The 16900-nt window shown below is 47.9% G+C and overlaps 1 protein-coding gene across 1 annotated transcript; it reads left to right on the forward strand.

The window, feature by feature from the left end:
• Positions 1-34: 34 nt before the first annotated feature.
• podxl2 (podocalyxin-like 2) lies at positions 35-15582 on the forward strand. Its single transcript, XM_070851613.1, has 15 exons — positions 35-43; positions 308-488; positions 646-744; positions 5388-5722; positions 7392-7722; positions 8317-8408; positions 9210-9447; positions 9908-10072; positions 10322-10482; positions 10581-10655; positions 12393-12549; positions 14153-14214; positions 15005-15184; positions 15266-15421; positions 15523-15582. The coding sequence occupies exons 1-15, from the start codon at positions 35-37 to the stop codon at positions 15580-15582; spliced, it is 2301 nt and encodes a 766-aa protein (XP_070707714.1).
• Positions 15583-16900: the final 1318 nt, after the last annotated feature.

The following is a 16900-nucleotide window of genomic DNA, read 5'->3' on the forward strand; positions in this document are numbered from 1 at the left end:
GCCGCGTTCCCGCCCGTTTCATTGCAGCCTTAAAATGCTCACTGTGCTTAAAGAAGCAGCTGGCCGCGTCCCAAAATGTTTTTCTTTGTTGAAGAAAAATAAACCGACAAATTAAAATCTGCAGAAACAAACAGTCCTTTATGAGCATGAAACTGACGTCACGGATCTGACGTCAAAGACTTTTTCTGTTGTTAAAATGCTGCTTTGGTTCATTATTATTAGAAACCTGAAAGGTTAAACATTAAACCTGTCCAGGTGTAGACTCACCTGAGTGTGTTCAGCTGCATTTCTTCTTTATGTTGTGTAGCCTTCCATCAGTGTCAGAAACGGGGTGGACAGAAACACCCGCAGAGTGCCACGGTGGACCCACCAACACAGAGAAGCAGCAGTTTACGAGGAGCCCCTGAACGCAGCAGCGAACCAGCAGCGACATCTGGCGGCTGAAGGGGGGAACGACGGGCGGCTGCAGACGGTCGCTTTCATCGTCGGTCGGCGCAGCAGCAGCAGAGCAGATCCCCGAGCGACCGCAGCACACACACACACTCACAGCCCGTCTGTCTGTCTGTCTGTCTGTCCGCCCTGAGCCCGCACACTGACTCAGCGCCATGAGCACGGAGCTCTCCTGACGGCCTTCATCACACCCAGAGCGCATCTGCAGCCGAAACCAGGGAGGAAGAGGAGGAAGAGGAGGAAGAGGCACTGCAGCAGACATGCTGGGGCCGCTGCACATCACCACTCTGCTGGGTGAGTCTGTTTATCTCATTTATTTCATCCAGACACACACACACACACACACACACACACACACACACACACACACACACACCACCTGAAGACAAATCTACACACACCTTTAACTCCTATAACAATGAGCATGTGTGTGTGTGTGTGTGTGTGTGTCTGTGTGTGTGTGTGTGTGTGTGTGTGTGTGTGTGTGTGTGCCTCCCACACACTGCCAGCCTGTATCCAGTCTGCAGGACTGAACCTGGAAGCAGCTCACACACTTACACAAAGTCTCACACACACACACACACACACACACACTCTGCAGTGTCTGACACACACACGAGACATGCATGAAGATGAACAGTCTTCAGCATCACACACAGATTTTTCTCTGCTGGTTGTACTGGGACGTTCATCATCACCTTCATCATCATCATCATCATCACCACCACAGGACACGTCGGGCTGAGGAAGAGGATGGCGAGCTCGTAGTTTATAACCATAAGCTGATCTGAGGGTGTTAAAGCATGGAGGGAGGGGGCCTCAGAGCCCCCCATCACAGCACTGAACACACAATCTAAGCTACAAATGACGGCACCTGAGGGCATCGTGCTGCGTTTACTTACCCCCACCCACAGGTCCCTAATGACCCCCCAGGCGAGGCTCATACGACCTCCTACGTTAATTGATTATCATGATGAACTTCAATCCCTCGTTTAAATATCAGACAGTTGTTTGTCTGCACTGTGAATCTCAGATCGCTAAAATCTCCAAAAACAGAACAGAACCCTGGTGCGCTCAACGACAGCTAACAGGCTGTTAGCGGATATTAGCCTTCTGATGGTAGCTAGTACATTTAGCACGGTAGCATGCCTGCTAACAGTATGAAATGTTTAGTTAATTAGCATGTAAACAATTTCCCAGTGGAATGCTAACAGTAGCATTCTATATTAGCGTTAAACTCCCAGTAAAATGGCAGTTTGAGTAACTTCAGCTTCTGAAACGTCACATTTATGTCACATACATGAGACCTTGGCCTTTAATTAAAAATATTTTAATGTTTAACAAAAGGACAAAAAAGAGATTTAGATACTTTTCACTGCATTTTGCACACATGCTTATTCATCACTGTTGAATGTCACAAAGTCACTCCCTGATGGAGGCAGCAGCAGAGCAGCAGCTCTAAAATCCCTGTTTTAGTGAATGTAGTCTGGTGTGTGTGCTGTTTGTGGTTAAACCAAAAGGATCTTCCAGGTCTCTCTCTGTAGGGATCCTTTCCATGATGCTGTCACACACTTAGAATAACACTCTGAGCCTGTCAGTGGATCAAACAAGCTCTTTTAGTGGACCTACTGTGATCAGGTGCAGTTGTCCCAAAGGATCACGTTGCAGCCATTGCAGCCCGTTTGGTGGCTGCTGGCTGAGGTGATCTACTGGACCAGTTCCAACACTTTTACTACCTACCAGTCACTCAGACACCAGGATGTGGACACAGAGGATCAGGGGGAGAGACAGGGGAGTTTTAAAGTATTAAAAGTAGAAAAGTAAATCAGTCAGTAGGACTCTGACCAACATGGCCGTCCCTCTGCTGAGCTCTGCAGTCTTTGCAGTCGTACCCGTTGGGACATTTTGTCACTTCAGGTGATTCAAAGACACTTGAAACTGAAGTTCAGTTTTCTGCTTGTCGTCCCTCGTCGTCACAGTGAAGCGGGTGGACACGAGCTGTGCTTCTGTCTGTGATCTCAGGCGTGGTGTCGACACTTCTGGAGGGTTCACGGATCTTTAGTTTCTGTTTCTACATTCACCGTTGTTCTGGATCTTTATTTAGTCTCATCTGATGGACAAACATGTTTCCTGTATTTTCTCCATGTGGCTGAAGTCTGACATGTGATGAGGTCGTCCACTACTGGCCTAACGCACGCCGAGCGGCGCCGTCTGTTGTGCGATGAGATCGATCCGACATTTCAGAGGAGTCTCTTTGCAAATATATGACAAAAAATTATAATCTCAGAGATCATTATTATTAATAATATTATTAATATTATTATTATTACACTCACACACTCACACACACACACTCTCACACTCACACACACACACACACACACTGTTTAAACGCTGTTTATACTTCAGCCATGATTCTGCACATTAGCATCACATTATCAACATCAGTTAGCGTTAGGTAGCGTTAGCTAACTTAGGCTTGACTTAAAGTGAACAAAGCCCCGTGTGGATGGTTTTATTTCTGTCTGGGAGGTGATTTAACATCAGTTTCCTTCCCTGGTCACTGATTTTAATCCAGTCCTGAGTTTATATGTCATCACCCCTCTGCTCTGTTCTGTTAACGTTTTACCCTTTTGAGCCCTGTTTTCAGTGGATTTGCTTATATTTCGGCAAACTAATGCCACTAAAAGTGAGCCGAATTAGCCATTAGCAGCTCCTGTTTGCAGTGTGGCCATGGATGTACAGACAGTTGTCACTGAAAGACTGTGATACTGAAGAAAATTTAAAAATGTTGAGTTTCTCAGGCAGGTTCTGAAGCATGTTTTTTCCTCTGATTTCTATTTTATTTCTTTTTATGTGAATTTACATCAGAGACGTCTGAGTTTAATCACACTGACGTATTCATGGCGCTTCATGTTTTTTCAGTCAAAGTAAAAGTTCAACATTCATCAGCTCCATCTCCAAAACGATCCAGATTACACGATCAGGATTATATGGAGGAAACTCATCAGAGAGACACAGAAACACAACAAACATGCCAACTAGTGTTTTTGTGGTGGAATTACAGAACAACACAGACACACATGTATAAATATTCATTTATAAAGAAACTCAGAGTATGAATCAAAACCAGGAGAATGCATCCATGCTAGCTGCTCTGCAAGGCTGCACAGGGACGCTAGGAGCTAACTGCTAATGACACTAGCGCTGAGCATGTTAGCCTGCTAACGTTTGCTCATTAGAGGTAAACTGATGATGGTGCTAGATGGACACATCAGAGGATCACCAAAGTCAGTAGGATGCATCCTCTGGGGAACACAAATGTCACATTAAGCAGAGGTGGCTGCTGCATCTGCTTTCACTTTCTGTCTGAACACATCTTTGATGTTAGTGAGGAAGAACAATGGCGGACAGCGAGGTGGACTGAGGAGGTCACATGATCCATTACAGACATTAAATTGTGCATTTTGCATAATAGTGGACCTTTAAACTAAGATGGTGAACAGTACGCTGATGTTAGCGTTTAGCTAACAGCGATGATGACTACCCGCTGAACAAACTGACAGATGGTGAAGAAGTGACGGTAGTTAACGCTGCTACCGGGCAGGTTAGCTTCTTAGGTGTTAGTGTGGTTGGTCTGAAGAAAGAAAAGCAGCACCATCACTCAGCTGGATACGTCTACAGAAGATATGATTGATGTGAGAATTATTGACAGACACCTCGTCCGGTGTGTGGAGGTCATAAAACCTCTCTGGAGGTGCATGTCCTCAGACGGCTCAGCTTAGTGGTGACGGCCGGAGAGCTTAGCGTGCTGCAGACGTGTTGCAGACATGTTGGCGACGATGTCGTAATCTGCTCAGGCAGCCCCCGAGGTCAGACGGCCATCTGTGGGCCCAGACAGAGAGCACTATGGGATGCTCTGTATGCCTCTGTGATGGGGATTAGTGACAAAGAGAGGGATGAGTGACCGAGTGGATGAATTAATAATTAAATACCAATTAACCAGAAACAGTCATTATATCACTCTTTTCAAAGCCACCAGACTCCATTCACAAAAACAGTGAGTTTAGCTCACAGGCTCTGCTGCCTCCATCAGTTAGTTTGTGTTACTGTGTGATACACACTGACCCTTTCACACACCAAAGTCACACAATAACACAAACAACCTACTTTTTTTTTAACCAGAAAAGGCCATTATGAGGCTCTTTTCCAAGTGTAAACTGCTGTTAGTTTGTTTGTGTTATTGGGTGAATTTGGTGTTTTAAAGGTTTAGTTCAGATCCAACACAGGAACAAAGACACACTGAGTGATGGCAGCAGCAGACCAGCAGCTCCTCAGTTCTCTGTTTCCTTCTTCTTGTTTTTATTTCAAATAGATATAATCTTTTATATCTTATTAAACATCCATATTCTGCACAGGTTTCAGACTTTGATTTATTTATTTATGTCTATCTTTGTATGCATATATATATATTTCTCTTGTGTTTTTACTCTTATTGTTTTACTTTGTGTGTTTATTTTATATGTATTTTATTTTAATGTTGCTTCAGTCTGGAACAGGCACTCAGTCATTCTGCTGTCTGCAGATTCACTTAATAAACGCAAAACTAAGAAACCGAGAAAAGTTTATTTTGTTAACAAACCAGAGAAGTAAAGGAATTAATCAGATTAGATAAAAATCTGATTAAATAATAATCATATTGAATAATAATCAGTTTAAATGAAAACCAGATTAAATGAATAAATGAAGGCTGAACTTCGTCACTTATCTGTAGTCTGTTTGTATTTATGTCATGCTTTAAACACCCCCCTATTTTTCCTGTTTTACTTGTTTTTAATTTGGGGGGGGCTGTTCCTGCAGACTGACTGTGTGTTATCTGAGGTTTGTGGGGCTCAGACTCAGATTCATCCTCAGACTGTCCCCCTTCCCTCCTGCAGCTCTGCTGGCCGGCTGTGATGCCTTCACGCTGGGCTTGTCAAAGCAAGTCAACTCCCCCAAGCCTCGGGCGACCCGCCTGCTCCAGGACGAAGGCCCGGCCCGGCCACGCTTCATCCAGGAATTCGTCCGAACCAAACGGCACTCGGCCCAGGAGTTAGTCCGAGCCCAGCCTCACCTGGTCCACGACATGGGCAGGCCCGAGATACATGACACGACCCCCCCCCGGGCCGGGACGGATGCCGCCAACGGCCCCGAGTCACACCGGCCGGGTCAGGACGCAGCGAGGCGCCAGGCCGGCGGGGACGGAGAGCCGGAGGTGGTGGACGAGATGGAGGTGAAGAGGGGGGTGGGGGTAACTGAGTCTGTGTGAAAGTAAATGGTGACCTGAGTCTGTGTGGAAGTAAATGGGGACCTGAGTCTGTGTGGAAGTAAATGGGGACCTGAGTCTGTGTGGAAGTAAATGGTGACCTGAGTCTGTGTGGAAGTAAATGGTGACCTGAATCTGTGTGGAAGTAAATGGTGACCTGAGTCTGTGTGGAAGTAAATGGTGACCTGAGTCTGTGTGGAAGTAAATGGTGACCTGAATCTGTGTGGAAGTAAATGGTGACCTGAATCTGTGTGGAAGTAAATGGTGACCTGAATCTGTGTGGAAGTAAATGGTGACCTGAATCTGTGTGGAAGTAAATGGTGACCTGAATCTGTGTGGAAGTAAATGGTGACCTGAGTCTGTGTGGAAGTAAATGGTGACCTGAATCTGTGTGGAAGTAAATGGTGACCTGAATCTGTGTGGAAGTAAATGGTGACCTGAATCTGTGTGGAAGTAAATGGTGACCTGAATCTGTGTGGAAGTAAATGGTGACCTGAGTCTGTGTGGAAGTAAATGGTGACGTGATGATTGCTCAGGAATAACGTGGTGAAAAGTGACACCATGAGCGAAGCCTCGTGTTCAAATGTGGCAGGTGATGTCACAGACGGATCAAAGCCGCTCGTTAGATGGCGAAACGTCAGATAGTTTTTACCGCTCAGCAGGTTGAAGGTCACAGTCTGGATACATCATGCGTACTACCTGTCAGTGTCTGGACAGGTACGGAGCCAGAGGGGGGGGGTGATACTCTGACCTGTAAAATATTCAGACATTTCTCAGGAATGTACTATATATACTGACACGTTCCCCACAGAGACTCCTGGAGTCAGTTTTCTGAGGGAATTTTCCTTCCACGCGTGAAAAACAGGAAGTGAGGTAACATGAGGGAGAGCGGTAGATTTACAGAACAGAAATAAACGGACCTGAAGCTGATGAAGATTGAAGTGTCTTTTGATACGACTGTGACGAAGCACAGCTGATTGATTAATCTGACAGGCGGCCAAGAGATCTGCATTTTTACAGTAAAGTACTACTAGTACACAGTAAAATACTGCATTCCTACTGTAAAGTACTACTAGTACACAGTAAAATACTGCATTCCTACAGTAAAGTACTACTAGTACACAGTAAAATACTGCATTCCTACTGTAAAGTACTACTAGTACACAGTAAAATACTGTTTTTACAGTAAAGTACTACTAGTACACGGTAAAATACTGCATTTTTACAGTAAAGTACTACTAGAACATAGTGAAATACTGTTTTTACAGTAAAGTACTACTAGTACACAGTAAAATACTGCATTCCTACTGTAAAGTACTAATAGTACACGGTAAAATACTGTTTTTACAGTAAAGTACTACTAGTACACAGTAAAATACTGCATTCCTACTGTAAAGTACTACTAGTACACAGTAAAATACTATTTTTACAGTAAAGTACTACTAGTACACAGTAAAATACTGCATTCCTACTGTAAAGTACTACTAGTACACAGTAAAATACTGTTTTTACAGTAAAGTACTACTAGTACACAGTAAAATACTGCATTCCTACTGTAAAGTACTACTAGTACACAGTAAAATACTATTTTTACAGTGAAGTCTGGTGCTGTAATAATAATTGATCTCTCCCCCAGCGGATGGTTCACCTGGCCGTTCCCCAGGATCCAGACAGCTACAGGGGACAGCCGGACTCCTCTGACCCACAGAGGGAGCTCTTCAGTGGGCCAGGAGCAGGGGACGCGTCCCTGGAGGCGTCGGGGTTCTTCGGGACGGACCTGGAGGACAGAGAGCGAGGAGAGGAGGGGGGAGAGGACCGAGAGAGGAGGGGGGGGGACGACGAGAGAGACATGACGGGAGAGGACAGAGAGAGGAGAGGGGGAGACACCAGAGGGGAGGAACATGATGCAGACGTGATGGATGGCTCAGACACCAACCACACAACCCCCGATCTGGATGTTCTGATTGGTTCGTTCAGATCATCTCCTCTACCGTCTGTCTGTTTCTGTTAAAGGGTAACTCCGCTTTTTTTAACCCTGGGTCCTGTCTGTTCATATCCTGGTGTCTGAATGACTGGAAGGTACTAGAAGTGTGTGACAGCATCATGGAAAGGATCCCTACAGAGAGAGACCTGGAAGATCCTTTTGGTTTAACCACAAACAGCACACACACCAGACTACATTCACTAAAACAGGGATTTTAGAGAACAGGACACAGGAGCTGCTGCCGCCATCAGTCAGTGTGTTTGTGTTATTATGTGTGAACAAATATTGGGTTGAATTCAAAGAAACTTTTAAGTGTTAGTTCACATCTGAGCTAACCCTTTAAAACATCACAGCCCCATCTGTGGTCTGTGAGGTAAATTTGCTGTTTTTGTGAAAGGAGTCTGGTGTGTCAGTGATAAAAACAAACGCTTTTAGTAGACCCAGGTTTAAAAACACCACAATTACCCTTTGACAATCACTTTACGTCCTGTGAGTCTGTCTCTGTCAAAACCTCCTGCCGGCTGTACACACACACAAAGAAACAGGTGTGTCTGACATGTGTCTTTGTGTCACATAGGCTACAGTCCATCTTTCCGGCCCGGTTTCCCTCTCCCAGCTGAGCTGCATGATTCTGGGCTGCAGGCCCACCGAGGCTCCCCAGTCCTGGAGGTGAGTCCAGATAACAGGCGCCTTCACATGGATTATTGTATATAAATCACCTCACTTTGTGTGTCAGGGTTGTTATCTCAGCTGGAGTCAGAACAGACAGATAAAAACAACCCTCACATGGTGGGAACCTACTGTTACAGAAATGACCCCCGACCAGGCCCCGGTGTGGGAAACTAGCATTTTACATGTGGATTTTTGCTCTAATTATTCAGTCAATATTTTTTCCTCAACAAGGCAGATTGAAAAGGCTCTGCACGTTGTGACAGGTCTTATTGCTGACGTGTTTTTGATTCTCTTCTTTCTGTGGCAAATTAAAGTTGTTTTTTAAACCGTAACACCCAGACTTTAGGGCGTCACTTGCCTTTGGCTGCTTCCTTGTTTTTGTAACTTAAAGAACAAATGAACAAACACATCAAATTCACAAAGCGAACAACCAAATATGGCCTCATGTTTTACTCTTATTACGCATTGTTAGAATTCATTATAGTTTATTATAACTAGACTTGAGAGAGATGAAAGTATTAAAAACCCCAAATGAGTGACCACAGACGGCAGACCGGCCTGTTGTGTGATCTGTCTGTCTGTCTATCTGTCTGTCTGTCCCTGTCTTTCTCTCCCTACCTGTCTCCCTGTCTGTCTCAGGGTTGTTAGTGGACTGGTTAGTACACCCGTTAGTGCACTTGTTAGTGGACTGGTTAGTGGACCCTGTCCAGAGTCTGGTGGCCGTCTACAGACTACAGGCCTGGAGTCTGTGGTTCCTGTGTGTCCCTCTGACCTGAGCCTCCTCCTGTCTGGTTTCAGGTGGCTCCTCTGGACAGAGAGCTGTGGGAGGCAGAGGGGGAGGACGAGGGTCACGCCAGTGGCTACGAAGCCCTGCAGCCCTCCATCACTGCTACAACCACTACGACCACCACTACTACGTCTACCACATCTACTACTAATGCTACTGCTGCCAGTGGAGGAGCGGGAGCCGTGGGAACCGCCACCCCCGAGACCGACACCGGCACCGACTTTGGGCTGCTGGGAAGTTACCGTAAAGGTACGACACGGGAAAACACTGTTGACCCAACGCTAATCTGCTCCGAGACCGAAAACCAACCTGCCACTGAAAACTGAACTACAGAAATGTAAGCAGTCTCACACAGGATTTGAAGCCTGTTTTTGTGGTTGAGAGTCCTGTAACTAAACCATTCAGCCACCACACCCACATTAATCCAATAATCAATGAACAGCAGTCAATAATAGACGCTCTGTTTATTTAGATGCATTGTGGAGAGTTTTGTGTTCTGTTGGAGTGCAGAATAAAGTTACTAAAGTAACCTGGTGCTCACAATGCTACTGAGAAACAACACTGTTAAATTCTAAAAGAATAAAAGTACATCTGAAAGAATAAAATACGTCTGAAAGAATAAAAGTACATCTGAGTCAGAGTTCAGATGACTTCAGAGAAAGAGGAGGAGCGGTGCTGCGTTTGTTTGACCTCTGGTTTGTCTGTGCAGATGAGACAGAGGATGAAGAGACAGAGAGGAAAGAGGAAGAGGAGGAAGACACAGGTCTGACACACAAAGGCAGCTTTACCCAGAATCCCACAGTGCCAGAGGTGGGCGTGGCGCCCAGCAGAGAGCCCCTGCAGCCCAGCGTGGAGGAAGAGGAGCACCTGGAAGGTGAGATGCTGCTTTGACAGGAGTCACCTGGATGACTGATTCATAGACCGGAAGCCTGTAAGACCCTTTTGGTTCAACAGCCATTAAATCGCTCCATAAAACGGATGTGTTTTTAGACTGAGATGCCCACCTTTGTCTCCCTCTTACCTGTTAACTGATGTAATTTGACAGGCGTAGCAACAGTAACTAAGGGGGAGGGGCTTAGCAAGCGGCCAGTTAAATAAACATGATGACTGTTTGTTGTTGTAGGTGTTGGACTAATGGACAGGAGTGATGAGGTGAAGGAGGAGGAAACAGGACTCAGTGACATCGCCCTGCTCACCACCGACCCCCCCACCACCATCGGCTTCACCAACCCGGCCTGGGATTGGCTGGGAAAGACCACGCCCCCACCGGCCCACGGGTCAGAGGTCAGGGGAGGAGGGGTAACCTCACTCAGAGGGCAGACTTTCTGCAGTCCACTGTTGTAACCCACTGTTGTAACCCCCCCCCCCCCCCCCCCCCCCAGGTGATGTGTATTGACTGGAACGAGCTGACGGGACGAGGCTACGTCGTCCTCAACATGACGCACAACTGGAACTGTGTAAGTACAAACATTTAAACCACACACACCACATGTGAGCGCTTTTACCCGATTCATCAGTGGTGTTGATGTCATAAGAGTTGGTGTCCTCTGATTGGTCGGTATCAGTCTGTGTAAAGAAGCGTCCTCTGATTGGTCGGTATCAGTCTGTGTAAAGAAGCGTCCTCTGATTGGTCGGTATCAGTCTATAAAGAAGCGTCCTCTGATTGGTCGGTATCAGTCTGTAAAGAAGCGTCCTCTGATTGGTCGGTATCAGTCTGTATAAAGAAGCGTCCTCTGATTGGTCGGTATCAGTCTGTATAAAGAAGCGTCCTCTGATTGGTCGGTATCAGTCTGTGTAAAGAAGCGTCCTCTGATTGGTCGGTATCAGTCTGTGTAAAGAAGCGTCCTCTGATTGGTCGGTATCAGTCTGTATAAAGAAGCGTCCTCTGATTGGTCGGTATCAGTCTGTGTAAAGAAGCGTCCTCTGATTGGTCGATATCAGTCTGTATAAAGAAGCGTCCTCTGATTGGTCGGTATCAGTCTGTATAAAGAAGCGTCCTCTGATTGGACGGTATCAGTCTATAAAGAAGCGTCCTCTGATTGGTCGGTATCAGTCTGTATAAAGAAGCGTCCTGTGATTGGTCGGTATCAGTCTATAAAGAAGCGTCCTCTGATTGGTCGGTATCAGTCTGTAAAGAAGCGTCCTCTGATTGGTCGGTATCAGTCTGTGTAAAGAAGTGTCTCCCAAGGCAAATTGGTTCTAGGGGAAGGGCCAGACAAAGAGCAGTTAAAAAACTCTTTATGAAGCAGAGCCAGAAGTTCAGTGTTCCCTTTCCCGGGTTTGGGAAACCAGGACCCCCTCCTGGAGCCAGACCTGGGAGGGGAGGCTGAGCGCCACTGTGGTGGAGTTCTCCCCGGTGAACGAGAGGGCCGCCTCCATGCCACTATGGGTTGCTGGGGGGGAGGCTCTCACTGACTCTGCACCAAACAGCAGTTCAGAGTGTCCGGTCTTCATGGAGGCTATGGATGGTGTCCTGGAAGGGACGCCATCTGGGGACGTGGGTAATGACGGAGAAACCTGGGAGGAACAGCCTGCCTGATCTGAAACAGAGTGGTGCTTTATTGGACTTCTGTGCTCGGCATGGATTGGCCATAACAAACACCGTGTTGGAGCATAGGGTGGTTCATAAGTGTACATGGTGCCAGACCACCTTAGTCCAAAGATCTGTGATCGACTTTGTGGTCGTGTCATCAGATCTGCGGTCGTATGACACTCGGATGAGAAGAGGAGCAGAGCTGTCGGCTGATTACCACCTGGTGGCGGGGGAGGCTGCCGGACAGACTTGGTAAACCCAAACGTATAGTGAGGGTGTGCTGGGAGCGTCTGGTGGAGGCCCCTGTCATTTGTCATATGGCCCAGGTTTAAAATCAGCAGAGTTGCCCTTTAAGGCGATTGTGGTCGGTTCTGACCGTCTTCTGTCCACCGTCACCACCGTCTGTCCTCCAGGTTTGAAGAGCAGCCGTGTGTTTGCGGACACGCCGTCTGAGCTGCTGGAGCCAGTCTTTGTGTGTGTGTGTGTGTGTGTGTGTGTGTGTGTGTACAGTAGTGATGGAGCACCAACCATCACCGCTGTGTCTGTTGTCATGGCAGCTACACAAACCCTCCCCGCCATCGCAGTGACCTTATGGTCGTTACGGCAACACGATGGAGCCAGAACAGCGTTCTTACATCCCCTCTGTGTGTGTGTGAGACAGGAGGAGTTCCGTGTGGACCGGGGCGTGCGGCTGTTGAGGATCATGGAGCGAGTGTTTGCTCGGAGGATGAGCAGCCCTGAGGGATCATGGGTACTTTACCTGAGCAAACCCACACACCAACAACACCAGCTGCTGATGAACCTGGCATCTGTGCACGGTACACACACTCAGGCACAACCGCACACACACACACACACACACACACACACACACACTCACACTCAGGCACAACCGCGCACACACACACACACTCAGGCACAACCGCACACACACACACACACACACACATACACTCAGGCACAACCGCACACACACACACGCACACACTCACACTCAGGCACAACCGCACACACACACACACACACACACACTCAGGCACAACCGCACACACACACACACGCACACACTCACACTCAGGCACAACCGCACACACACACACACACACACACACACACACTCACACTCAGGCACAACCGCACACACACACACACACACACACACACACTCAGGCACAACCGCACACGCACACACACACACACACACTCAGGCACAACCGCACACACACACACTCAGGCACAACCGCACACACACACACGCACACACTCACACTCAGGCACAACCGCACACACACACACACACACACACACACACTCACACTCAGGCACAACCGCACACACACGCACACACTCACACACACACACACACACTCACACTCAGGCACAACCGCACACACACACACACACACACACACACTCAGGCACAACCGCACACACACACACACACACACACTCAGGCACAACCGCACACACACACTCAGGCACAACCGCACACACACACACGCACACACTCACACTCAGGCACAACCGCACACACACACACACACACACACACTCACACTCAGGCACAACCGCACACACACGCACACACTCACACTCAGGCACAACCGCACACACACACACACACACACTCAGGCACAACCGCACACACACACACACACACACACACACTCACACTCAGGCACAACCGCACACACACACACGCACACACTCACACTCAGGCACAACCGCACGCACACACACACACACACACTCAGGCACAACCGCACACACACACACACACACACACACTCAGGCACAACCGCACACACACACGCACACTCACTCAGGCACAACCGCACACACACACACACACACTCACACTCAGGCACAACCGCACACACACACACGCACACACTCACACTCAGGCACAACCGCACACACACGCACACACTCACACTCAGGCACAACCGCACACACACACACACACACTCAGGCACAACCGCACACGCACACACACACACACACACACACACACTCAGGCACAACTGCACACGCACACACACACACACACACACACACACACACACTCAGGCACAACCGCACACACACACACACACTCAGGCACAACCTCACACACACACACACACTCAGGCACAACCGCACACACACACACACACACACACTCAGGCACAACTGCACACGCACACACACACACACACACACACACACTCAGGCACAACCGCACACACACACACACACTCAGGCACAATCGCACACACACGCACACACTCAGGCACAACCACACACACACACACAGACACACTCAGGCACAACCGCACACACACACACACACGCACACACTCAGGCACACACACACAGGCAGACAGTGCTGTTGGCTAACATTAACTGTGTGTGTGTGTGTGTGTGTGTGTGTGCTTCCAGGTGTGATCAGTACCAAGGAAGTGCTGGACATGCTGGGAGAGATCAGGACCAGTCTGAATAAGGTAACTGACTCCAGGACAGTCAGCAGGGTTTCTGCTCACGTGGACACACTGACACACCTGCATGTTCAGGGGAATTTACAGTTTAAAGTAGAACTCTGGCTTCCAGTCTGAATGACTGGTAGGTACAAAACATGTTGGAATTGGTCCAGTCGATCACCTCAGCTGGCTGTAAGATCCACAGACAGCCGTTATATCGCTCTCTGCACACACACCAGACTACATTCACTAAAACAGGGATTTTAGCTCCCAGAACACAGCTTAATTTAGGAGAGTGTTTACATCACCAGTCACAATAACACAAACATACCAGAGCAGCAGCTCCTGTGTGCTGTGAGCTAAAATCCTAAGATCTTCCAGGTCTCTCTCTGTAGGGATCCTTTCCATGATGCTGTCACACACTTAGAATAACACTCTGAGCCTGTCAGTGGATCAAACAAGCTCTTTTAGTGGACCTACTGTGATCAGGTGCAGTTGTCCCAAAGGATCACGTTGCAGCCATTGCAGCCCGTTTGGTGGCTGCTGGCTGAGGTGATCTACTGGACCAGTTCTGGCTGAGGTGATCTACTGGACCAGTTCTGGCTGAGGTGATCTACTGGACCAGTTCCAACACTTTTACTACCTACCAGCCATTCAGACACCAGGATGTGGACACAGAGGACCCAGAGGGAGAAACAGGGGAGTTACCCTTCACCTGAATATCAATAATCAGACATCAGGCACATGTTTCCTGTGACTACTTCTACAGTGTGTGTGTGTGTGTGTGTGTGTGTGTGTGTGTGTGTGTGTTCAGTTGGGGATCCAGAACTACAGTGCGGCGAAGAGCTGTCAGTCCCGTCCGAGTCAAACACGCAGTGACTACGGGAAGCTGTTTGTGGTTCTGGTGATCATCGGCTCCGTCTGCATGGTCATCATCACGTCTGGGTTCATTTACATCTGCTGGCAACGAAGACTGCCCACTACCAAGACCACGGTACACACACACACACTGAGAGAGACACACACACACACACACACACCTGCAGCTCTTCATTGGCGCTCTGTTGCTCTGCAGTTCCGCGCTGAGGAGCTTCACTTTGTGGAAAACGGTTGCCATGACAACCCCACGCTGGACGTGGCCAATGACAGCCAGCCTGAGATGCGGGAGAAGAAGCCGAGCACCAATGGGATGGCAGGAGGAGGAGGCAGGGAGGACAGCAGTCGCTGGCAGGTGATTGGACGACAGGTGGATGAGTGACTAAATGAACGAGTCCAGCAGCTTTATTCTGCCCGACAACAGCATGAAGCCTCTCATCCTCATTTTATTTTCAGGTGTTTGTCAACCAAGCAGCGACTGAGGAGGAAGAGGAGGAGCAGGACACACATCTCTGATGGACAAAGAGGAGGAGGAGACGGGTTATGGAGGACGGGCGTCTTCGTTAGACAGATGATGATGGAGGGAGGAGGAGGAGGAAGACGACAGAGAGGAAGAGAGGACAGAAGGGGGAGAAAAGAGGAAGCAGCTGATGGTAGTAAAAATGGTTAAAGAGTGAGAGACAGATGTGTCGTCCAATCAGAGATGAGTTGGGACAGAAGCTGGGAGGAGTCACTGACGTCGTCATGGATACCGCTGTACGCTGTTAGTCTGGTTTCCCGGTGAGACGGTGCACCTCGCCGGTCTCTTCAGACGTCCTCCTCACAGTGCGGCTCTGTGTGCCTTCAGCTTTCAGCGCGGGACAGAAAAAACACGTCACCAGCGTCCAATCAAAACACTCCCTCTTCTTCCTTTAATGACTGAATGTAAACGAGGAGCAGCCGCCATTTTATTTCACACTAAAATCAAAATGTCTGACAGAAAGACTCAAGCTGAAACCACAGCAAACAGTCTCTGAAAGTAGCGTAACTAAAGTACTCAAGTATTTGTACTTTACTGGAGTATTTTATCTTCCTGCTACATTACACTTCTCACTCTACATTTATCTAATCTAATCTAATAATTTATGTAATTTATCTAGTTCTTCTCCCAGTTCTCACGTCTTTTACTGTGGTAACATTTGAATGTAATGGAGGACTTTCACAGTGTGTGTTGGTAATTTTACTTCAGTAAAAGATCAGAATATCCTCCCACCTCTGACGAAAAGTGTCAGTGAATGCCGCGTGAAACTCATGACGTCTGACCGAGAGCGTTCTGACAAGCGTCACAGCTCCAGAGACGGCTGGCGGTTTTACCGACTGTTGATGGCAGCGACTCCTCGTAGCTCCTCCTCCGAATCCCTTAACAGGAAGTGAAGCCTGTAGCAATGTGAGGTTTTGGCACTTTATCGATTCCTGTTTGAAACAGAGACTATCATCATTGAAATGCTGCATCGTGGTAAACGTGTTACACGCAGTGAGAATGGTCATGTGACCGCTTTACTTGAGTCCCGTTAGCCTAATATGCTTCTTCTGTAGTGTTGGAATGGCTGCTGTACGCTAACTTCAGGCTAACTCTTGAGGCTATGACACATGGGCAACGTTTAGAGGCCAAAGCACGAAAAATAGTCAGTTACAGTCGAGTCACAACACCCCGAGTCCGAGTCCATCCCCGAGTCTGGTTTAACGTTTAATGTTAAAATAGGACGTGTTCGAGTCCCTGCACCATCATGTTTGAGTGACATCAAAGTCATTGTGATCACGTCTCGATGATCCTGTTCAGTCCCTTCAGTCGCGT

This window comes from Pempheris klunzingeri, chromosome 2 (genome assembly GCF_042242105.1).
Source record: "Pempheris klunzingeri isolate RE-2024b chromosome 2, fPemKlu1.hap1, whole genome shotgun sequence".
Taxonomy (NCBI): domain Eukaryota; kingdom Metazoa; phylum Chordata; class Actinopteri; order Acropomatiformes; family Pempheridae; genus Pempheris; species Pempheris klunzingeri.

Bases quoted from the DNA above. Each gene is read 5' to 3' on its own strand.
- podxl2 (XM_070851613.1), top strand. The intron at 7,723-8,316 runs GTTCGTTCAGAT...TGTGTCACATAG, and splicing joins CGATCTGGATGTTCTGATTG to GCTACAGTCCATCTTTCCGG. The intron at 15,185-15,265 runs GTACACACACAC...GTTGCTCTGCAG, and splicing joins TGCCCACTACCAAGACCACG to TTCCGCGCTGAGGAGCTTCA.